Raw genomic sequence first — 25,429 nt, 5'->3', positions numbered from 1 at the left:
CCAAGCCGACGCTCTATCCACTGAGGCAAACCGGTCTTGGCTATTTACAATCTCTTTCATTTCATGTCCTTAGTTAAGTTTATTTCCAGGTATTCTTTTTTTATGACATTGCAGTGAAGATTGTTTTATTTGTCTTATAGTTCATTAGTGTAGAGAAAGAGAAACAGATGACTTGTATATTTATTTTATTTACTGCAATATTACTTATTATTCCTAATGGGTGTTTTTGGTTGTTTTTCTTCTGGTAGCATGTTTAGAGCTTACTGTTTATGTCATCTGTAAACAATGACAGTTTTTGTCCCCTCTTTTTTATTTGGATGCTTTTTCTTGCCTAATTTCTCTTATTGGGGCTTCCATTACTCTGTTGAGTGAAAGCAGCAAAATTGGGCATCCTTGTCTTGTTCCTGATCTTAAAGGACAAGCTTTTCACCACTGAGTATAATGTTAGCTGTGTCTTTGTCATCTATAGCCTGTATTAGGTCTGCACACTTTAAGGGGGCATGATTGTAGAAATAGTGAGCTAATGATTAGTCTTAAAAATCAGCTTCTAGCTTTGTGGCTTCTCCATCTGACTGTTCTCAACCTGAATGGAATTTCACCACTCAGTGGTGGTTGGCAGAGGTTTGAGCAGAACTATGTCTAAATAAGATTTTGGATTATTCTTCTCTCCTTCCATAAATTCTCAGTCTCTTCTCTGTGAGGTTTTACATGGAGTTAATGCAAGTTGGTCCCAGTGTGTTTTCACATTGCTATGCAACACATACATATTTTACCAGGAGTCTTCTGGAGACATACTGTAACTTGCTAACCTATAGGGATCATTTAAATGGGAGGATTTGGAGGCTTTCAGATGAATATTTGGGGTCCCTTTCTCACCCTCCGGTCATAGCTGAAAGGTTACTACTCACTCCTTCTTAGTAATGAGACAGGGGCCCTATGTTCACAATTTAGATTAAAAATTGTTTCAAATGAATAAGATATTTTGAAATTAATGGGCAGATATTGGATTCAGTTTCTCTATGGGAACCCATTAAGTTTCTTCAATTTAGCCCAGGGCTGAACATGGCCTACAAAAATCTAAAACATGACTTTCTCATTTTAGATTCAGCCTGAAAGTAAATAAAAACAAATGGAAAATATAAAAATTTTTGGACTCTTAGGTTGACTCAGTGATATTTTTTTTACATATCACCTATTTTAACCCCAATTTTAAAAAACAAACATGTTAATCACTTTTGAAGATGTTCAAATTATTAAATATGCACTTAAAGAAAGAAAGCATTCTTCTATTGTCAAGATTAAATGCGTTTATTCTGAGTTAGTGGATACAATGCCATAGTTGATACCAGCACTCCAAGCTACACCTATGCATTTGCCTCTAAGCCTTTACACGTTGTCAGTTTCCATTCCTCTAACATCCCACCATTGGGCCTCCTATTTCTAGCAAAATCATCGTTCAATTTTTTTGAAAAAAGGTAAAAGCAAGATTGAACACTCTATTGTGCTTCCAGTGCCCACAGAAGAATTATAATTGTCTCAAATAAATGTTTATTGTTTTCAGTGATGGGGAAAAATCGATAGCATGAGCACTAGTAATGGCACTACTAGAAGAGAAAGAACAGAACAGAGATTAAAAGAAGCATTTTTAGGCTGGAAGAGTTAGTTTCCCCTTCGTTTAAAAAAAAAAAAATCCACGTATCAAGGATAGACTTGAGAGTTCATTTGTTCCATTTGTGGGCCACACACTTAAGCACACTGGCTAGGACAGTTTTGCATTGAAATGGAAGCAATACAAGCTTTATGTTCTACCATTAACACTTCCAGGTTTTTCACTTAGTATACCTGCCAACCTAATGATTCCTGCATGCATTAGAATTTGCTCTGGTAGCGTTAAGTTTATTTCCCCCTCCCTCCCACTCCCATAACCATTGCGATACAAACTCGTCACCAAATTGTATGAGAATGTTGCAAAGCACAGCTCTGTGCCACCTCAGGACAGGGCTTCCCTGTCCCCTCTCCAGGCCTACAGATGGGTCCGTGGTATTGATCCCATCTCATCCTGCATGCAAACACACTCTGCTTCCATAATTTCCCCATGCCGGAGGCACACGAGTCGGCAGGTATGCATACAAAAAATGGATTGAAAAAGGAAAGGAAAGGGGAAAAAAAGAAAAGAAAAGGCTTTTTTGGTAAAGCCTATCGTCCTAGAAGGAATCCATTGCTTTGAATTCACTTAAGGCCTGTACCGGCGAAATGTGTTTCTTCTGAGACCCTCGCCTCACTCGCGTCTGGAATTCTTCAGGCTTTTCTCTCTTCACAAGGGGCTTCTTCTCCGGAGCCTTCATCTTCCAAGACACAACAGGGGAGTTGACAGCTGCTGTCCCATAGACCTTCTGGTATTTGGTCGAGGCCACGTAGGAGGCTTTGACGGTGAGGACAACAGCGTTCATCAGGTTTTTCGCTGCCTGGATGAGCGATGTCGCACTGTCCAGCTAGAGTGAGATACACCTGGGTTAGTCAAGGCACAACATTCACAAGATGGTGGTGCAAGTTCACAGTTAAAACAAAGCTTTGCTTGTGCATATTTAGCACTGCCCGAAGGATCAAATGACTACATGGTAAGGTGAATAGGATATAAAAACCATCTATCTTATCCCAAAGTAAAAAGGAAAAAAACAGTTACTCTATGATGCATAATTTATTAAAGTCCAGATACCTCTAAAGCAAAATTCTCTCTTTTGAGCACGTAAGAATTCCAATGTTAACGTTTTTCAGAGTAGAGTCTCTCATATTACTACATTAGGCTGATTGGTGGTAATAGGCACATTCACTCAAATGTTTGAAAAGCATGTGGCAGACACTGAAGAATGAAAGGTATTGGGGTTACCTTGTAATTGTATGCCTCCCCCAGCATAAGTATACGTCTATTTATAGATTATTTCTCTATCTTCAGTTTAGGATTGGTAGGGTTGCAGGCAGCTAAGCAGAGGAACACCCATGGGTGTTCTGGCTTCTGCTTAAGTGTTTATTAAGCTTGAGTATCCATTTACCTATTGCCAGGCCTTGACTATACCTCTTATAAGAATACCGATAATTGTGCCAGGCTGCTGTAGGTCAGGGAGACCCGGGTCCCGGTGTTAATGAAATATTGATCTAGCACTATGTGCCAAACATAATTGTAGTTCCCCATTTAGCTCTCACAACAATCTATGAAGTGCAATTATTGTCATTGCATGCGCCAGTCATCTTTTTATGAAATAGCAAAGGCCTAGTAACCTCCATGATTTTATGCAGCATACGTGATGAAGTCTCACAGACTGTATTACTATACCAGACTGCCATGCTGCGGGGCTGGATAGTTTCAAAAACACGATGACAACTCAGAGCAGAGGAGGTACAGAAGCTCGTCCCCAGACCCTCAGGCCAGGGATTTTTTTTTTTTTTAAGGATTTCTCTCTTCTGCTTTTAGCTAGTTAGACAGTGTGGTACTCTAGGCTAGACCAGTGGTCTGGTCAGCAAACCACAGCTTATGAGCCACATGCAGCTCTTTGGCTCCTTGAGTGTGGCTCTTCCACAAAATACCATGTGCAGGCACTCACAGAAAGTGCAATTGAAACTTCTGTGGCCCATGCGCAGAAGTCAGTTTTCGGCCCTCAAATTTCAATTGTTGTACTGTTGAGATTTGGCTCTCTTGACTAATGAGTTTGCCAACCACTGAGCTAGACCATTCAATATGATTCAGCCTTCTTTTTCCTTTACTTCCTGAGTCATGGATGCTGGAAAATATCAAAACTTCATTTCCCAGACTCCCTTTCAGCCAAAATCTTACATGTAACCCAGTGAAGAGAAAGAAATGAGAGCTGGACTGAAAATTAGGACTCTAGCCTCAGGGACGCTTGAGCATAGTTTGATCACTTATCCAAGTTCTTGTAAAATCAACTAAGGAGATATATCCATTACAGTTAGATGAGGGATTCAAGGATGTTCCTAAGTAACGTGGGTCCTGGTTGTTGTAAGACCTGTAATTGGTGGACTGTAGCTGCATTAGAGAATTGAAAGCCAGGCCTTCAACCTTCTGGGTACAAGATGATTAGCAAAGGGTTCAAGCTCAGGGACCCCAAATGCTGTGACTTCCCTGTGTGATGCAACCTGCACTCACTTTAGCTTCCTGTCATTTCTTGAGACCAAAGTGTGTCCCTAGTTGTGATCAGGGACATGCAGTCCCCTATCCATAATTAAGGTGAAATAAAATAATGCCGAGTTAAGAAAAGTATTTTATGACAAATGAACTCAATTCTTCCAGCAACAACAACAACAACAAATATCCATAGAGTCAGATAATTGGGGGTTAAAGATGTTTTCTATGCGTGAATTATTTGAAATACCATAAAAGTGAGGTTTCACCACTGAGGAAAAAAAAGATTAAATGTCAGTATTACATTGACCTTGACCTCAGTATAATGTAAAGAAGTAGAGTGATTTGTGGATTAGAGCTCTGATTCAGCAAATACTACAATGGACATGCTTTGTGAATTATATCAACCAAATGAGTAGTGTAACTACTTCCTTTACCGCTCTGTTACAAGATACACATGTACAAAAATAACTGCTTAACCCAGACAGTTTTAGTTCATACAGCCTAAATTCTTATAGCTAGCTAGGGAAAAGAAAATTCTAGATTATTCATGTTAAAAGAAGAGGCTAAGTGTGAGTTAGTGCAGTGGTTTTCAAAGAACAATCTGGGAACCAGCCGGAAAAGCATCATCTGGGAACCTGTTAGAAACGGAATTCCTCAGGCCCATGCAAAACTCTGATTTTAAAAACTTTCAATCCAGGGGATTCTGATGCATTAAAAAAGTTGAGAATCACTGAATTAATGAAACCCATAGACTATGGGAAATTCATTTCATCTAATGAGTTCTGGACTTTCACCATGTGTGAATTTGGTAACACCATAGCGAGTTATCTGACTGGATTTCATTTTTTTTAATACTCCCAGGTAAAAGTATAAATAAGGAAAGAGGTATAATAGTAATCAATGCTGGGACAATTAAAAGATCAGTCATGTTTCCGTAAACTAGATACTTTCCCCCTTGGCTAATTGACAGTTTCCTATAAGTTGGTCAGGTTTCAAAATTAAGTAATAATCATTCATAAAGTTAGTTTTATTAGTTAATTCTATTGTGTGCTGTGGTTAAAGACAGGGTGAAATGATATATTAGGTCTAGTAATAATTAATGTCGTTTTCTAATACTTTTTAAATCAAATTTATTTAAACAACACAACAAAATTTAATCAACAATATAGTTTCCGTTGTTTTCTACTACTTGTGCCCAACTCTCAGGAAGCATTTTAATCCCTCTGTTGTAAAATTCTTGTGATTTTGATGCAAAAAAATCGGTCAATGCATTTTTGAGGCATTCTTCATTATTAAATTTTTTTCCAAGAAGAAAGTTTTGCAAAGAACGAAACAAATGGTAATCGGAAGGGGCAATATCAGGAGAATATGCAGGTTGAGGGAGAACTTCCAATTCCAACTGGTGCAGTTTTTCAGCAGTGATTCTTGCAGTATGCGGTCGTGCATTATCGTGGTGAACAATTACGCCCTTCCGATTAATCAGCACGGGTTCTTTTTCTCTTAAAGCTTGGGCTAACCTTTCCAATTGGGCACTATACACTACACTTGTAATGGTTTGGTTAGATGGTAAAAGTTCATAATGAAGAATTCCTTTAAAATTCCACCAAACACACAACATCACTTTTTTTGCATGCAAGTCAGGTTTTGGCTTGGGCTGCGGAGCCTCATTTTTGTCCAACCATTGAGGCCGCCTTTTCAAATTAACAGACAGCCCCCATTTTTCATCTCCGGTAACAATTTGCTCTAAAAACGGCAAACGGTTTTGACGAGAGAAGAGCGAACTGCAAATTGTGACTCTTTGATTACGGTTGTTGTCGGTCAACTCATGAGGAACCCCATTTTCCCAACTTTTGGACTTTGCCAAGTGCACGCAATTGATTGGAAATTGTTTTTTGTGAACAATTTAAAGTTGTCGCAAGCTCTTGTTGGGTAATTTGAGGATTTTGCACCAGAAGAGCTTCTTGATCGCCTAGACCACTCTTGTCATCTAACAAAAAATTTCCCTCGCGAAATTTCTCAAACCAACGCTGGCATTTTCTGGCGCTAACTGCATCTTGACCAAGAGCACTACAGATGTTTTTTTGCAGCCTCACTTGCTTTTCTTCCTAATTGGAACTTGTAAAGCATGCAGTGCCGAATATGCTCTTCATCCGCCATCTTCTTAGCCCTAGTTTTGCAACAAAAACCAAACCAAACACAAACTTTTTCAAGCAAAACTTGTTAATTGCACTTCACACGTTCTGTAGATACCACGTGTTTGAAGGTTATGTCAATACAAGTCAACGCCAAGCAAGATTTTAAACGAATGTTTAAAAACGACATTAATTATTACTAGACCCGATAATAGTAGAGACAGTTCTGTCATTATGCTTCAGAGCAATAAAATTAGTAGAAGATGATGTCTATTGTATTATTAATTGGTTCCCAAAAAAGTAAGTCTTGGGAAAATTGAGGGGATCCAAAGAGAAGAGATTTGGAGATTTTTACCACAGATTCCATTTTCAGATAGATGGTGTCTAATTCTACAGCAAAAATATGATAGCCTGTCTCCTCAAAACCCCTTTGCTCTCCCAGACTGAAGCAGGAATCTGTGGAATAAACCTAATACATTGGTTGAGAGTGAGACAGCTCTGAATTATAAAGCCAATTACTTCACTCAAGCCACCTGAGAGGGCAGGTACCACTTTGTGGCCAGGCAAAGCAAGGAGGAGAAGGAAGGCCGTGCCAGCTAACCTGGAACAAATACACCCCTAGACAATAAGCCCCACTTAAATTAAAATTTTTACTTTTTATTAAAACAAATGATACATTTTTTCTGTATGCCCTATACCCACTTGAGTAGCTATCAGTACAATAAAAAATTTGTTTATTTAAAAATAGGTCTCCCTAAAGCTTGTCCAAAATAGCACTGAGACCTGGTTTCCAAGTGGTACGTTTTGCTAAAAAGTTCACTTCCTTAAAAAAAAAAAAAAATGCATGAAAGAGAGTAAAGCTCCATGGCCAGGTGATTTTTTTTAATACAAGGTTTTGGAAAACAACATAATTGCATTCTATTTTGTGATGTATACCGTAACCATGGCATTTTCAAACAAGACATGCTAAGGACTCTGTACACAAAGTTTTAATAATAATAACCAACATTGATTGAGCAATTAGCAGGTGCTTGGCTTTGCCTTAGTCCTTTTAATTAAACTGCATGATTTAAGTTTCAAAAAACCTTGGAGTAGGAACTTCCATTGCCCTCATTTTACAAGTTAGCTTATCGAGGTAATTTAACTTGCCCCTGCAGTAACTGGCAAAAGAGAGATTAGGACGGTTCTCTCTCTCTCCAAAGCCCACCTTCTGTACCACTATACTACTTCTCTGAAGCATCCTTTAACCTTCATGGTCTTTATATATATATGGAGAGAGAGAGAGAGAGAGAGAGAGAGAGAGAAAGGGAGAGGGATAGAGAGCTAGAACATTGAAGAGCTACCTCCTGCACACCCCCTTTAGGGGATGTGCCCGCAACCAAGGTACATGCACTTGACTGGAATTGAACCTGGGACCCTTGAGTCCACAGGCCGACACTCTATCCACTGAGCCAAACCAGTCAGTCAGGGCAACCAGCAGGGTCTTGTCTTTTCAGTGACTACCTGTCATTCAAATGAACCTGTCTCAATTATTACCTCTGTCTGGGTGACACTCTCTCATTTAAATCTGTAAAACTTATAAACACCAGACTACATCTACTGAGAGCCTCTATCTCAGCTGGTCTGTGACTTTCAGTCTCATCCTCAGAGCCTGAATTCTTTATAACGGGATCTCCTGGCCCTGGTTGTGCTCCTGCTCAGCCCTTCCCTGTCTTTCCTAGTGGTAGGATGTTGCCCTGCCTTGTATTCTCCCTCTTGGTGGGCAGTGCCCGGAATCTGAGACCTGCGGGTTTCTCTCACAGTTGCCTAGCTTCTCTGAAGCATGTTCATTACACAGCTATAAGGACTGGTTGTACCCTTGTTGGTGTTCTATGCCTTTACCTGGGCTGGTTGTGCTAGCTTTACATAGTCTGAAAAGTGGACCATTGCTGAAACCGGTTTGGCTCAGTGGATAGAGCGTTGGTCTGTGGACTGAAAGGTCCCAGGTTCGATTCTGGTCAAGGGCATGTACATTGGTTGCAGGCCCATCCCTGGTAGGGGGTGTGCAGGAGGCAGCTGGTTGATGATTTTCTCTCATCAATGTGTCTATCGATCTCTCTCCCTTCCTCTCTGTGAAAAATCAATAAAATATATTATAAAAAAAGGGGGGGGTCCATTCGCAGATATTCTTCATGCTGACCTGCATAGACACTGGACTTTTCTAAAAAAGAGACACACATTTTCCCTGCTTAAGGACCTTTCTATTCCTATAAGATTTTCCACTTAGTTCCTATATCTAGTCTAAGAGACACTGCTAATTTTCATCCACTCTTAAAAATAAGAGCTACATTTAGCAAATGCAACCATGAGCCAGTCTCTGGACCAGCTCCCTGAGAATCCTTTTTTTTATTCAATCTCACAACCACTCCTGACACAGGAAACACTCTTATGCTCCACTAGGATTTAGAGAGCCATGCAGCTTGTCCAGCATCACATTACACATAAGAGGTGAAGAAGCCAAGATTTAAATCCAGGCAGCCTAATTCCAGAGCCCCTTATGACAGAAGAATCCACAGCCCCTAAATCAAGTAGGCCATGCTAGACTAATTCTCTCCATTCCAATTCGTAGGTGTCTGCTGTACCTAACCAGAGAAATCAGGCTTCCCCTAATTCTGTCACTATTCTTTTAAAATATCAAAGTGCTATTTTAAAAAAGGCAACAGCTGTTTCTTCACATCTTGTTCTCTTGCAGTCCATGAAAAGCAAATGAGGCAGTGAGAGCTGTTTTACAGCCATTTCAATGGGCTCACTCTGCCTCCGCTGCCATTCTTATCTTAACCCCACTCAACTTGTAATGCATCTCCTTCTTTCTATTCAAAATAGAAAACGAGAATGGTATATGGAAAGTACTAGAAAGAGAACTTTAATGAATTGTGTTTCTGCCATTAGTTGATATTTGTGCTGCCTAAGTCCTTATGTCAAAAGATGACAAGGGCTTAACTCAAATTTACATGATCATCTGAAGAGTTCTAACACCCAGGTCTTAAGTTCCATGCTATTTTATTAAGAAGAGGTTGACACAGCAAGAGGTGTTTTGTTTCCATAGAAACAACTGTGTCTGCATGACTAAAACCACAATCTTTTAAATGAAAGTGCAACTACATTTCTTGAAATGTTGAAATCTCATTTACTCTTTACCCTAAAGCCTGTCACTCCATCTTTCTACTGACTTATTATTCATGCAAGCATTTCTTCAGACATCTAGTGTGCATCTATGTTCTGCCAAACAATGGGCTTTGAGTGTTGGGTGCGCAGGCTCTGTGATAAGTGCTTTAGTAGGATGTCAAGTGCTAAAAGGACAGAGAGAATGGGGAAATCTAGCTGGAGTCAGGTAGGGTAGGAAAATAAAGCTTCATGGTGGTCAGGATCTCTAGACTTGCTTTAATAAATGAAATAGAAGGTTGTTGGTGACTGAATGGTTTAGCAATGAAGGACAATTCTCAAATTTCTAGCTTATACAATTGGATATGTATTGAGGCTCTTAACCCAACCCAGATGACAGGAAATAGAGGGAGAATGAGGTGGTACAAATGCTAAGTTTAACTCTGGATTGATCGGATTTCAGGTGTCTATGTTACATGTAGTTATTAAAGGGACACTTGAAATTATGGAAGTGAAACTTGGGAAGCTAGGTATAATGAACCACATATTTGCTTATTTTGGTCTTCCTCATAATTTCATGCACAGTATCCTGTATACTATAGGCATATAATTAATGTCAATTCTAATGTATTCTTCCCTTCATATTTTGTAGCATTTATACAGAGATATATTATTATATCTGTATAAATGCTGAATGAAATATTAAATCCATATTTTTAATCAGGTCAAAAAGTCCACTAAGTGACTAAAAATTCTCTCAGCATTATAATTTCAACATCAAATTCAATATTATTTTCATAATTGAAGCTATAATGTCATCAAGAAATATATTAACTATTCCTTGACAGCCAAGGCTACTTTCTAGTTTAACCCTTTGCACTCTGAACCATTCTGGACATTGGCTACCAGCTACTCGACGCTACTTTGGGGCGGACACGTGCGTTGAATTAACTCAATTCCCCGTAATCACTAATTAACTGCAATGTCCCTCCTGACAGAGGACATCCGAGTGATACGCTAGAATTCCGATGTCCCCTGAGAGGGGACAGCGGAGTGCAAAGGGTTAAATAATTAGCAATCACTTTTGATAGTAACGGTGAATTTCCTGGGGCCAGCCAACAATAAAACAAATGCAGTTTAAATTTAACATCTGCTTTTAAAAACATACTCATTAAAAACAAATAGCATAGTCAAAGGTGCAAAAACTGTGAAAGAGGTCCTGAAAAATGCACTGGATTAACAACATATAACATATTATATGTGGCCCTCTCATTTTGATATCCTAAGCCATTTACTCATTCCAGAAGAAAATTAAAAATTCCACTGAGTTATGCATTCATCCATTCGAAATATGCATGTTGAGCTAGAAATGCAGCCTGGAAATAAATCTATTTTCAAAAGGCTGATTATCTATTACCAAAAAATAATAAACCACAAATGGCAGTTCTTAGAAATCCCAGGTACAAAGCAATCTTTCCTTGAATTCAAAATAATGCAAGTGCCAGGAGACTCCTGGCTAAGGTAAATAGAATAAAAGAAACCAAATCCTTTTGAAGGTGATTTTGAAATATAATAAAGCTGAAAAATTTGCCTTGAGTACCTCAAAAAATTTAGCAGTGCCCAGGAGTGGGAACCCAACCTCATTTGGGCTTAGGCTATTTTAATTCTCTCAACCAGAGGGAATAGCACTACCAATTCTGAGAATGCTAAAATTGTTCCGCAAATAAGGTTAGACTACATTTTAACCAAACAACATCTTTTAATAGGAATAACTTACTGTTTAACATAAGAACCAGAAGTATTTTAATGGAACTAGGCTATAGACATTCAGGCCTGGGGTATCGTTGGGAAGGGAGAAAGTTGTGATTGGAGAGTTGACAATCAATTGGAAGCAAATACCTGGAGAAAATTGGAATCTTTCCACTAGAACTGGTCATTTATTTACATTTAAATAGTCATCTACTCAAAGCAAGTCATAAATTGCTTGCAGGGAAGGAAAAAAAAAAGACTTTGCAGCAAGTCAACTTTGCTATTAATGAATGAGAGGTAAGGAACCCAGAGCATCAGTGCCTATTATCTGCCAACAAGAACATTCCATGTTCAAAAAATCCATGAGGCTTTGAAGAGATATTTGATCTCCTTAGAAGCTCTGATACATTTGAAATATCTGCCTGCTTTTCCCAGAGTCTATATCAATAACACTTTTTTAAAAACTCTAGCCAGTGCAAGGTAATAACTCAGGCAAACAAAGACATGGGAAAAGGTTCAACCTAATTGGATCTTTCCCCACTTTGTGGATTGTGTACACACTTGCAAAAAAAGACAATTCCTTTGTGGTGAGCCCTCACTTCTGTGCCCTAGTCCACTCACTCTTCCTCACCAGTCATCAATGCAATGAGTTAGCAAAGGTAGATTCCTACCTGTTAAGATAGTAACAGGGGTGATCACAAGGCAGCAATTTGCCATTCACCCATGTGGTGGCCACAACAGACATTACTAATCAATTATGGCACTATGCTCCCTCAGTATCTGCTAGGTCTCAAAGGTAATAAAACATCTATACCTCCCTCTTCCAGGAGGCCACATTTGGACAAGAGTTGTCAAAAACAACTTGATAGGTTATCAATTGCACCTCTACTCCTGTATTTAAATTAAATTGTTTAATACATTTTGATTTTATTCTAACAGATCACTGACAAAGATCACTGACAAATATTTTTATCTAAATGCTGCATATACTCTTTTGTACACTAATTACTGACACCATAATTGCTAATTAGATCAAGTAGGAGACATAAGTATTAAGACAAGTGCAAAGCATTTGGGTGGGAGTTAAAATCAGGGGATAAAAATTAGTTGGATATATTAAGTATGGTGGCTGAAATGAAAAACAACCATCCGATGTATAGTGTGATTATTGTTTAAAAAAAAGCTGCATTAAAGCTACTTGTATGAGAACATTTACTAATCCTTGATGACTACTAGTGAAAATACTGTGGGATCACTCCAATAGACTTGGATAAATCCCAGAGGGTATTCCCCTTTGATTATGGGATCTTGAAAAGCAAATGTTTTACAACTGTTAAGTAGTGAGTCAACCATGACAGAAAGGAGGGCAAGATATATGTTATTTTCTACCGGGTTACCTTGAGTGATGCCATGGAGGCAGCTGGTGCTCCACCAACACTGAAGACTAGTTAAGAAGCCTGCACACAGTGGCTCAAGATAGGTTGATGCATAATGTTAGTCAAGCTAAGAAAAATATGCTCCTTAATGTTGCTGAGAAATTTGCCAACTGGCTCTCGGGTAACTTTCTCAAGTGGACATATTTGTGTCTTCGTTCTTAATTCATTTAGGTAGGTAGTAGGCACTTCATCGTCAGCCAGTCCACTGATTAACTGTCTCATTTGCATTTTTTCAATTATAGGTAAGTAAACCTTGGGGACTCCCATGAAGGCTTAATTGCAGTCAACAAATTTTCTAAATATGGCTTAGGGCCATTTTTCTCACCATTAAAGGCAGTACAGTTTTTGTGCAACCCAAACAAGGCATTCTTGCTAAACTTGGAATCCCAAGGAGAAGTAGGAGTATTGAGGTATGTTGGCCCTTGGAAAGTTATGAACAGGCATTGCTTAGGCAGTTTCAACCTCCTTTTTCTATATCTCTTCCTCCCTGAACGCTTTTCCCACAATTTTCCGACTCATCCTCTCTGGGTCGTTCCCACATAACAAAACTGAGAAATAAATCCAGTAGGAGAATTACCAAAGGAGTTTTAAGCTTCCACCCTAATTGGAAGATAATCCTGGGTAAGAAGACAATCTTTGTGTCACCACTATACAAGGTTCATACCTTGTAGCAATTCTTCAAAAGGCTAAAGCTCCTTTTAGACTTCCATAGAAGGAGCCAGCTAGCATAAATAGAGTATGGAGCCAGCTAGCATAAATAGAGTATCTTGATTCCTCTATTTCCCCCACTGTCCCTCCCTGAGCAGTATCAATATGACTGGCAGACAAATCTAGGACAAGTCATTGTCCAAGAATCCAATAGAAATAAGTATTCACTAATAGACCCTCCAACCTTGTAGGAATATGCTGAAGGCTATGAAATGGCTCTTAGGTTCCAGCACACAAGTGTAACCACCAAGTGATGAACAAACCAGAGTCAAGGACCATATCTTTGGGTGCTGGTTGTTGGAGAACTGTGCCTAAAAAGTAAGCATAATCTGAGAACCCTGGGTTATTCTTTTCCCTTCTTAAACTTATCTTCATTCATCCCCAAGGAAATGTATAACTTAGAATTATACCTATGCTGGGGAAAGTCACCTCCCATCAAGCTCATGTCCCTCTCATCGGGTGAGTGGAAAGTGCTGGTTGAAGCCTCCATTGCTACCCGGGTCCTGGATGAAAAGAGTTGAAGACTAGACCCCACTCCCCAGGGACTGTTTGCTGCCTCTCTTTATGATCCTAGTTCCCTCTATCTCACCCCCTTTTTTTCAAACTCCTGCTCATTTTCTTCCCTCTGGTAAGATATTCTCACATTTTGTGCTCTCTCTCCCTTTCTATCTTTTCCTTTCTTATGGTGCCTAGGCTCTGGATTCAACACCCTAGTTCAAAGCCTGAGTAAGCTGTCACCAGCTGTGTGATCTTGAGAGAGCTTCTTAGTCTAGCTCTATCCGCTTCAGATTTTTAAAGTAAAAATGAAATAAAATACCACACATTTAAGTATTTAGCATTAATGAGATAAATCTTAGTGTTTATTATTACTATGATTTATCTTTCCTTAAATTACCATTTCATTAAAGAAAGGACTCTTTAAAATTATATTTCTCTAAGTCCTCCCCTTTTAGTTTCTTTTTCAAGGTTCTTCCATCAAGCATTTGGAGTTCTCTGTAACCATCTTCTTACTAAACCTAGTATAATCTTGGCTTGCTCTCAATGCCTCAATATTTCTGGTTTAAATGTGTTAGGGAGAAAGGCATGAAGTTTACCAAGGGAAATACATCAACACACACACAAAATAATAAATCTGTTTCTTTTCTAGTTCTGTTCTTTATCTGAAGGAAAGGAGGAATCAAGATTCAGCACACACAAAAATGAGGATTTTGTATAAAAATGAGACACCCCAAATATCTAAAAACATTTAGTCTTCATTTAACATCTATAAGCTCTAAAAGTAGAAAGCTCTAATAGGAGATAAATTGAAGACAATGTTTGAAGGTCTAATTTAAGAAGCATAAAAAGAAATAGTATAAAATATTTTACCCAACCAAGTATAGGGCCTAATTCCAAAAATATGAGCTGTTCATTTTGGTTAAGATAGCATCCTTTTCTTTTTAATAAGACATGATATCTGGAAAGTGTAATACCTTAAAATCTTATATTGTTGTCAGAAGCCAGTTGAGAGTCCCAGGTGCCTCAAAAATGGAGTCCTTTATGGTCTAGAAAGGCTCACCAATCACTGCAGATCAACCTTCCAAGCCCTGTGTTTTCTCTGTCAAGCACTTGGGTTCCCTAGACTTGTTTCTTAAAGTCTTAAATCTTTTTCTGTAAGATATGAGCTATTTTAAATCTTTACCTCAGTCTTGAAAGGAGCACCTGCATCTCCAGCTAAGGCATTAAATATACATATTCTTGACAGGTTTGTGAATGGCTCATCACAAACTCATTTTCCAGAACATGAGTATACCATTCTTGTGCCTTTGTACATACTGTGTTCACATTTATTAATCAAATAAGTTAGCAAAGGGCAGGTCTTAAGAAAAGACTTTCTAAAGAAAAAAAATCTAAGATGAAGAAAAGTCAAAATCTAAGAAAGGACATTGCCTGGGTTATGACCAGGAAAGGCCAGGAGAAAGAAAGTAGGACAGGTGCAAAAAACCAGTGGATAGCATTAAGACAAGCCATACTTGTCAATGCTCCAGGCCTCTTTCAGAACTAATAAAGCAAGGATGGTTGATGAGTGCCCAGTTGCTGTCATTTCTTCATTGGTACCTTTAGCAAGCATGCTCAGTCAATAACAGTACTTTGTTCTACTGATCCTAAAAATGCTCTGAGAATTCTTCTCAAAATATAGGCTAGGCAATTACTAGCAAATGAGGAAAGTTAGAAAATAACATAAAACTTAATCATCCCCTCTATTCTAACCCACCAAAGCCAATGATTTGATTAAGAGTAGTATGTTAATATCATTTCCCCCTCATTACAATAATTTCCTCCTCGCATAATTCATAAAGAATGATTTTTAAAATATAATGCAGTAAATTGAAGTGAAATGATAGAAACATATGTAACAAAATAATTAACTAACAAAATTTCAGCTCTTTTATTAAAGGAATGATAATTTGGACAGGAAGAAATGAGTATCATTATTCAAGGGTTCATAAGAGATCTTCCGTATAATGTATAGTTTAAAATCAGTAATTTTAATTAAATTAGTTTTAAATTTGAACAGTTGATCCATAGCTTTTTATAATTAAACACGTTTTTCTGCCCACTTTTAAATGTTTTTTGAGCAGACATAGAATAATGCCTCCAAATCTTTTTCTTTCTTCCTGGTCACTGCTTTTCCCATTTTAGGATATATACCATTCACCAATTGTATCACATATTCAAATAATTTCCATGGGCTCACACTGTCAGATAGAGGTTTTCTATCTTTAGTTCAGGAGACAACTGAATGAGTTGTAAGCATTAAGTCATTAACTTCCATTTAGCTGACACTAAGGTTCTTGCACAAGTTGCTATTTATACAAATAAAAGCCCCTGACATTGAGGGATGATCTAAACTTCTGCAGAGATTTCCTACTGACTCTTCTTAACATTCTTGGACACAGGCAAGAGCTCTAAGGTTAACACTATGCCTCTACCTCAGACCTACTCCTCCAACTGTATAGGTTAAAATTTCAAAATCTTATCATTGTACCTAGTTCTCTCAGACCCAGCATCCAATCTGCCATTATATCCTTCCAGCAGCATCTTTGAAATACATCCATTATTTGACCTCCTCTCACCCTCTCCACTGTTAGGGCCAACCCATTAGCATCCCTCGTTAGAATTGTGCAATATCTCCACTAGCTTGTTTCCTTTCTTCCTTTTTTTTCTTCTTACTACCTTTAGTCTTTTTATTTTTGTTTATTATTGAAAGTATCATAGATGTCCCTGTTGACCCTCTTCACACTATTGCCTTTAGTTTAAATGGGAGCCAGAATAATCCTGTTTAATACACTCCCATAATGCCATTTTTCCACATTGTTGAGTGGATCAGCATTTAAATCAGAGTTCAAAGCTATTAAAATTGTGTTCAAGGTCATATGCTCTGGTCCCCAATAGTTCTGATTTCTCCCTCACTCCACTCCTTAATGCTGGTCCCTTGGCTACAACTCAGACCATTCATTCCCCACGTCAGGACCTTTGTGTTTTCTCCTCTGCCTAGAATGCTCTTCCCCCAAATACCTTAAGTCCTGGCCCCTCAATCAAGTATTTAACCAAGTATCAGCAACTTGGTTAACTTCACTTTTCAAATTGCAACTCCATTACTACCTTTACCTCCTCAATTTGCTGTCTTAAAAACATATCGCCATCCAAACAAGTATTTTCTTATTTATTTTCCCCCAACCTCTGCTATATCTCAAACACCTAAAAAAGGTCTTCCATAAATATTTGCAAAATGTCATTAAATAATTGCAACTTGATGGATAAGGAAATGAGAGGACAGAATTGCCCAAGGGCTTAATGCCTAGTCCCATGCCCAACTCCCACATGTCTCCTACCTGTTCATTCTTCCATGGAAGATTATTAAAAGGCATTCTATTGACAGGTGTGTGCAATTTAGGGACATACTTGAGTAAAATATAGCCAAATTATAATACAAATCTTATCTCTTTTTCTTGCTGTGCCCTCAGTGGTAGACTTTCAGGATTAGGCTCTCTCAGAAAATAATCACAATTTTATCTTTTGTGTTTATTGCTTTCAGTGTATAAAAGTCTAAACTTTATCTAAAGATTGTTTCCCCTATTAATAGTATCAGCATGTATGAGACACTCAGCTGTGTTTGCTTGATGACTTAATAAATGACCTTCAAAACCTATATAAGGTATATACCATCATTCCCTTTTTACATATGAGGAAACTGAAATAAAAAAAATTAACATTTTTGTAAACTTCTGTTCACAAAATTCATATTATCAGTCTACCGTGATATCATCTTCTCTGGCCAGGACTTTACCATAGGCTGTATCTGAACTCTTTATTTCTGGCTATTGGTGCTATTTGTCTGGAGCTAAGCATGAGTTATAATGGGTATTAACTGTTCACGGGATTGTTATGTGACCAAGCAGTAAGGAAGTGAATTTCCTTATTACACAAAGGGAAAAATGGAATAACAATTTTTTGCAATTGTGATTCTTGTGAAATATGAACTAGGCAAGTACCAGAGACATCATTTTCTATTTACTATTTTCTTGCAGCTAAAAATATCTACAAAGAAATATCTTGAAAAGACTTGATCAAATAACTTCTAATTCTGCCTTCCTCTAGTCCAGTGGTTCTCAACCTTACTAATGCCACGACCCTTTAATACAGTTCCTCATGTTGTGGAGACCCTCAACCATAAAATTATTTTTATTGCTACTTCATAACTGTAATTTTGCTACTGTTATGAATCGTAATGTAAATATCTGTGCTTTCTGATGGTCTTAGGCGACCCTGCTAGCGGTTCTCAACTGCTGTAGAGCCTAAGCCTATGGAAAACACAGATATTTACATTATGATTCATAACAGTAGAAAAATTACAGTTATGAAATAGCAACAAAAATAGTTTTATGGTTGGGGGGGGGTCACCACAACATGAGGATCTATTAAAGGGTCTCGGCATTAGAAAGGTTGAGAATCACTGCTCTAGTCACCATATATACCACTTTCTATTTAACCAAACATAAAAAAATTAATTCTCAATTTCTACAACATTGCCTTTTAGTCTGCCATACAATAGACAGTATGATATAATGTGAGGTTGTTTGATTATAGTTAAAAAACAAACACAGTATGTGTAGATAATGGTTAACAGCTATATACTGTTTCCTGTTCAATTACTAATCTATGGAAGACAGAATTTAGCAATGTCCTTACATTGCACAAAGCACAAGATTACCCAATAGAGAAACGGGCTCTAATCTAATCTTGCCTCTGCTAGTTAGATTGTGAAAGTTAGGGCCACTCTAGTAACCTCTCCACTTTTATTTATTCAACTGTAAAGTGGGATTATTAATATTCTATAGTTCATCAATTATTCTGAGATCCATGTGAGAAGGCAAATCTAAGACACCATTTAAATAAGTATGTCACTATAAAGTATTATGGCATAACCTCCAGGTACCATTAGAACTCCTTTTAAAATCTTCACCTTAATTTATTGAATTACCTGGGAACTTTAGGATCAAAAAGCTCTGCACAGACTACAGGATAGTGTGAGAGTACCATATCCCTAGCAAAACAAGAACAAGGTCCTCTCAATAGGAGGGAAGCTTTCTTCTTCCACCTGACAGTGGGCATGACAAGGGATGAAGTATGGTTGGGGTAGTCTAGATATGATCTCATTTTTCCCATTTTTGGAGAATTGTTAAGACATGTGACTCTCAAATAAAGCACAGGAACCTTCTTTTAGATACCTAAACACTGGCTATTGGATGCAGCCCAAAAAGAGGGATGCATGGAGTCAACTAAAAATGAAATAAACCGCTGGTACCAGTTTGGCTCAGTGGATAGAGCACCGGCCTGAGGACTAAAATGTCCCAGGTTCGATTCCAGTCAGGGGCATGTACCTTGGTTGTGAGCACATCCCCAGTGGGGGGTGTGCAGGAGGCAGCTGATTGATGTTTCTCTCTCATCTATGTTTTTAACTCTCTCTTCCTCTCTGTAAAAAATCAATAAAATATATTTTTTAAAAATGAAATAAACCATTCTTGTAATATAAGTAGCCAGCTCATCCATGGAACTGTAATATAAGTAGCCAGCTCATCCATGGAACTGTTCTTGGTAATTCCAGTTCACTTTGCATTATGTTTTTTGCTAGAGTCCAATAGTTGTTTACTTGCTGTTTTCGCTTCAAAAATTTTGTGAATACATTCAAGTCTGGAGTGTTAATATTTCTGGCAACTTAGGAACAAGTAATTCCTAGTGCTTTTACTGGCACATTGTCCATAAGCATATGGGATTGGGTGTATATACCCCTAGTGAGTAGGCCAGCCTACTCATACAAGTTGATTACTAGTACTTTTATTTGTTAAATGTACTTTGGATGTTTTCCGGAATCAATACATATTTAACACCCCAAGCAATTATATATTTCCTGTATGTTATATCACAAAATCCTCACCAGGAAAAGTGATCCATCACTTTATCCTCACTGTTCAATAGGTAAAGGAACTGAAGCTTAGAGAGAAGCAACTGGCTAATAAGACAATAATCAGGGATTTAAATGCACAATTTCAGTTTCCAGGTGCAGGGGTATTTAGCTATAGACTTAGCTCTCACTGCTTTGGGATACAGTAAGAAACAAAGGGCATTTAAGGTGGTTCCCCTGAGAAGCCAGGACACTTCTTTATAGAGGTGTCTGCCAGGCTTGGCCTGGTTTGGAACCTCGCAGTCTGTTTCTCCCGGACTGTGCTTTTAGGGAAAATGCAGCAAAAGCACCAGACCATTCCATCTAAAACTGGAAATATTATCTCTTTGGTCCAACAAAGTGCCTGTACAGCTGGACAACATATTGTCTGTTCCTTTGCAAAAGAGGTTGAGCTATACAAAGGACTTTCAAATCCATAGATTAAAGGCCAGACTATCCTCAAAAGACTGCAAATGCATAACAGGATTGCCACAAATCATAGAAAAATACCAGTGGGTCCCTTTAAAGAAAGCCTCAAATCCATGATATTAGAAATTTTCTTTGAAAAATAAAACTACTTCATGAACTTGAGAAAAATCACAACTTTTCACCAGCAAAGAAAGATAAACATTAAAGGGTTAGAGAACGTCTAGTACAGTAACTTGCCCCTACTAAAAATCATGCTTAGTATTAAGATAAGTTTCCTCAAGGCACATTTCCTACCTTGGAGTCCCTGTGAATCTAGTCTTTGACAGAGTTAAATCACCTCCATATTTATAATAAGATATAAAGACCACCTCATTATTTCTTTACCTGATATACTAAAAAATGCCAAGGCAAACTCTTCAAATATGCTACAGCTACATCTTTGAAAGAAGCAATCTCTGTTATTTTTGGACTCTCCACCTGTTACAATTCTCCAACTTTCTCTTAAATAAAATTAATACTAAGGTGTGAAACATTCTATTTCCACCTATAACCTGATTTCAAGGGCTCACTCACAATTTCAGCATTGCAGAGCTAAATATCATCTTAAAAATACCTGCATAAAATAATTTGCATCTCAATGAGACCATCCTGCTTCATTTCTTAATATGATTTCTTAAAAATATAAACTGTTACTTTTTCTTATTTTTTTTTAAAGTACTTATTTGTTATCTCATCAGAGAATAGCTAAAGTGATATGCAATGATCTGTGAAAAGGAATTATTTTTTTAAGTGCTATTAAAAACAATTGTATTTTTAACTTTAGTATCCTTGTTTGTAAAAAGCAAGAGATTGAAGTCATTTTTACCTTGGTTAAAGTTTTAAACAACATTCTTGCCAAAGCTTTTAATTGCCTTTGAGAGTAAAAATGCTTGTGCATTTAAGACAGGAAGATTTGGGGTAACTAAGAATGGAGGTAAAGGCTTTGAAAAGGTATACGTATTAAGATTATGGCCAGAGGATGATTGTGATGGGTTCTCAGGAGTCTTGCTGTAGGAAAGTTTTCAACCCCTCTCTGATGCCAGAGACACTGGAATCATTTTATCTGCCATCTCCCACCCTTTCAGAGAGAAGAGGTAAATGCCTCCATTTCAGATAGTCTGTATATTCTAAGTAAAAGGTCAGATTTCAATCAGACCTATGGTTCTCATCGGGGGTGATTTTGTCTCTCCAAACTAGGATATATTTGCAAGTTCTGAGGACATTTGATTGTCACTACTGGGAAAGGAGACAACAGAGATATCTACTAATCATCCTACAATGGACAACCACTACAAATCACTGAAACTAAGAATGACCCAGATGAGGCAAGGCTAAAATAGCTTAATAGAACAAGTTCAAGGGGTTTCTTAGGAAAGGGCTGAAATTGGTGCCAAATCCTGGAAAGTTCTCACCATAGCTCATAGAGCTTTCATCCCTCCATTTCCTAGACCTGTATTTCTCAAAGAGCGATCCACAAGTCGGGTGCATAAGAAACATTTACGAACAATACAGATTCCTGTTCGCTGGCACGACTTTTAGAAATGTGAAGGCAGGGCTCAGGAATCTCCATTTTAATCTGCTACCCATATGAATCTTCTACACATTAAAATATGAGAACCACTACTTCGCTTCTCTATTAAGATCATTCCCTTCTGTATTTTCATGGATCACTTATCTATAAGCAATTCTTCTAGGACTTCCAATGCCAAGAGAATGCAATCTATATGAGGGCAGAACTTTAGCTGGTTGTTTTCTGCTCTATGTCTAATGGCTCAACTGGAGTTGACATAATGAGAGAACAAAAGGGTACCTACATCATCCAAATTCTAACTTTAGCTACTCATTTAATTTGTATTTCTACAGTCTAGGTATTGTGCTAAGTGTGTGGCATATACTAACACATTTAATTTTTATATCAATGTAATAAAACAAATATCATTATCACTTTACACATGAAAAGTGATATTCAGAGAAGTCAAGAAACTTGCTCAAGGTCACACAGTATTGAGATTCAGAATTCAATTCATGTTCTATTCAATGGAGAAGATCTACAAACCCATGCCTAACTCTCCCTCCTTTTTTCTTTCTGGATTCTTCATATGATGTAAGAAATTGTTGAAGCGAGGAAACAAATATTCCTAGGAAGACTCCTTAAAGGAGGCTAACAGCTAAGCAGCCCACTGTTTTGCTCTCATTACTTTTCTTCCTATGTGGGAAATGGTAAGGTGGGGAATTAGCATTCATCTTAGACTGAAAAATGCACTTGAGAATAGAAGCCTCATATTAAGTAGAGCAGACCATAAAGTCAGAAGGGGCCTGAGTCCTTGATTTTAGATTCTGGGCTTACTCTACTGACCTTGAACAATACAGACCTTCTTGAGAGAGAGAAACAAACTCTATTTGGATAACTTATCATATGCAGTTGCAATTAAACCTAATTAAAACATGTACAAGGCTTTATAAAATTACTAACACTACTATTTGGTGTTAATAATTTAGGATACTTAATTATAAAGCAACATTTAACATCTACATAGAATTAATATTTTAATATATCATGACCTTTAAGTGGGAGAGCAAATGAAACCAACCATGGCACTGCAGCTCTTTTAATTCCTTTTTAAAGTAAATGACTAATTTGATTAATTCAGTTCTTTTGGAAGAAATTCTGTATGTTCCTATACTGTAATCTTTTTTTAAAGTCTACTTACTGTACCAAAATTTTAAAAGTCAATTACAAAGAAATTTGTTAGCTAGAAAAAAAATGAATTACTTCATCAAATCTTAATACACTTTGCAGTCTAATATTTAAAATAAAGTCACATGCTTTCAGGTAGGAATATATGAATGAATTAATGATAGACTTCTGAATCACTTAGTGGGATTTTTCAGTGTGATAATATTACATTAGCAATAAGAATGGCAGAGAAACTAATATATTAAACATGCATTATGTGCTCATTGTGCAAAGATCCAGAGAAAAATGAACATTCAGATATATTTGCTATCTTTATGGAGCTTACAGGTTAATTGGAAGACATCACATTGCAGTGTCATAGCAGGAATGACAGCTCACCAGGCTGTGAGAAAATATCAAGGCAGGCTTCCGGAAGCCCTGCTATGTAACAACCACTGACTGTGTGACCTCCAGGTAGTTACTTAAATGCTCTGAACCTCATTTTCCTGATATTTTTAATGGAAATGATGGTGTCTCCTCTATAGGATGACTGTAAAAACAGACTGCATTTAAAATGCTTAGTACAGGGCCAGGAACTTACTAAGTCCTCACTTAGGCAGTATAATAAGCTACCCCAAGTGGCATTACTATTCCAATTTATAAGTCAGAAGTGAAAATACAGATTCATAATATTGCACAATATCACTGAGATTGTAAAACATACAGCTGATTTCCAAATTCGCACGATTTCCAAATTCACACCTAACAGCAACACCTTGTTCAAATTTTAACGCCTACCTTAAGAGAAAAGGGTATCCTCTAATTTTTCAGATTTCTGACTTTAAAAGCCAAGGAGATAATAGTGACATGATTTTTTTCAGGTAAGAGGTTGGACCTTGTGGTAAATAATTTTGCCTGGCACACATTCTTAGAACCACCTAAGGTTACATTTGCCTGGGTCGGTGTGATAAAGGCAATCACAGAGCTGTGCATCAATGGTAAGAAAACTAAAAGGAAAAAGTCTTTAGGTCATCATGCCAAAATGCCAAATTAATTTACTCAGTTAATGGCAGGCATTGTCATCCTACCAGTCAACTGCTTTTAGAATCTGACAGTATTACCATCTCTGCCAAAGAAGTTGCTTCAATTATCAGCACAAACAGATAAATATGGAGAAAAAGCAAGGTTCCTGATCATTTCTTGAGTTCCAACCAAAGAAACTCTCAAAAAGATTTATGAAATACACTGGTTATATGGAACAGTGAACTATATGTAAAACAATTAGAGGGTTAAATCTAGAACTGGGCTTCAGTGCTGTAATCTGAGACCTATCTTCTTCCAAATCAGTGTTCATTCTCACACCTTAGTCAAAGGAAAGCTACTTCTAACTTACATCTTTGAGCAATTGTATAATTCTCTATACAGACTGACTGGCATAGAATAACAGGGGGGAAAGTGAGCACTTCTAAATGATTATTGATTTAAACATATAAGTAATATACTTTGTGATATAGGCCATAATATATCAGGCCCTATACTGACTGGCAGGACAGCCTGACTGTTCTAATCATGACAGGAATGTTAATATACACATTTACTACTTTTCCAATGAAGTTCACCTAATTAAAATTGTAGAGTAGCTAAATAGCTCTACCAAAGAATGCCATTCAGAAACAAACACTGTCCCAGACTGTTGCCTCTACCACTTATCCTGGCAAACTTGAGAGTTGAGAAACCACTTAGCTCTAACCTTCATTAACTCCTTGTACCAGATCAGAACAATGAAATAGGCAAGGCAGGCCCTTAAAGTGTGTAGTTTCATGCCTTTCCATCAAGGAGATTAAGAGCATTATTGAGTAATTTTTTATACATAATAACCATCATCTTTGAAAGTTCTTCTTATGCTTAAGCAAAATTCAAAACAGTTTTCTCAAAAACATTCTTAGTTTACTTTTAAATCCACAAATGTACTTTTCCCCATCTTTTAATCTTAATATTTGAATACTTTTTTCCTGATTTTTTTCAAGAACATATATAATAATAAAAGTATAATATGCTACTTAGAGCGCGCATCTGTTTGGACAAAGCTGGGGCTCTGAGGGAAGCCTGGGTCCTGGGTGCCAGAGGGAAGCAAGTTCCAGCAGCCAGGGAAGGAAGGACTACTATTCCCTGAATTTCATGTATCGGGCCCCTAGTAGATATATAATAAATCAGTTTTGCTGTCTTGTAGAGTTTCCAAAACTTTGCTGTGAAAATGAATCACCTGGTATGGGTTGAAGGTCAAATGGGACATTTAACTACAAAATCCAAAAAACTATACCCTACAATGCTGCATTCAAGAGGTCTACAGCATGGCCAAGGTGTCTACATTTTAACAGTCTCCTTCCACCCCTATCTGGGTTTAGAATGCAGATGATCTTCTTTGAAAAACACTCATTACAGTCAGAAAGGGATTGAAAACTTTCTTTTATATCTAGCTGCCACCTGCCTTTCTAA

The 25,429-nt window shown here is 37.6% G+C and overlaps 1 protein-coding gene across 5 annotated transcripts in view; it reads right to left on the bottom strand.

The window, feature by feature from the left end:
* Positions 1 to 1,292: 1,292 nt before the first annotated feature.
* Positions 1,293 to 25,429, bottom strand: part of CTNNA2 (catenin alpha 2) — a 1,074,738-nt gene continuing 1,050,601 nt past the window's right edge. For 4 of the 5 annotated variants that reach the window (XM_036435853.2, XM_045580945.1, XM_045580944.1 and 1 more), the window contains one exon: positions 1,293 to 2,492. In XM_036435853.2, the coding sequence (XP_036291746.1) occupies positions 2,205 to 2,492 (288 nt within the window). In that variant the 3' untranslated portion in view covers positions 1,293 to 2,204. Of the gene's footprint in view, positions 2,493 to 6,625; positions 6,740 to 25,429 lie in introns of all 5 variants that reach the window. The other variant, XM_045580946.1, reaches the window with a different exon arrangement.

Source organism: Pipistrellus kuhlii, unplaced genomic scaffold (assembly GCF_014108245.1).
Source record: "Pipistrellus kuhlii isolate mPipKuh1 unplaced genomic scaffold, mPipKuh1.p scaffold_m20_p_13, whole genome shotgun sequence".
NCBI classification, from domain to species: Eukaryota; Metazoa; Chordata; class Mammalia; order Chiroptera; family Vespertilionidae; genus Pipistrellus; species Pipistrellus kuhlii.
Note: the sequence above shows the minus strand (reverse complement) of the source record. Positions and strands in the feature narration are given on the sequence as shown.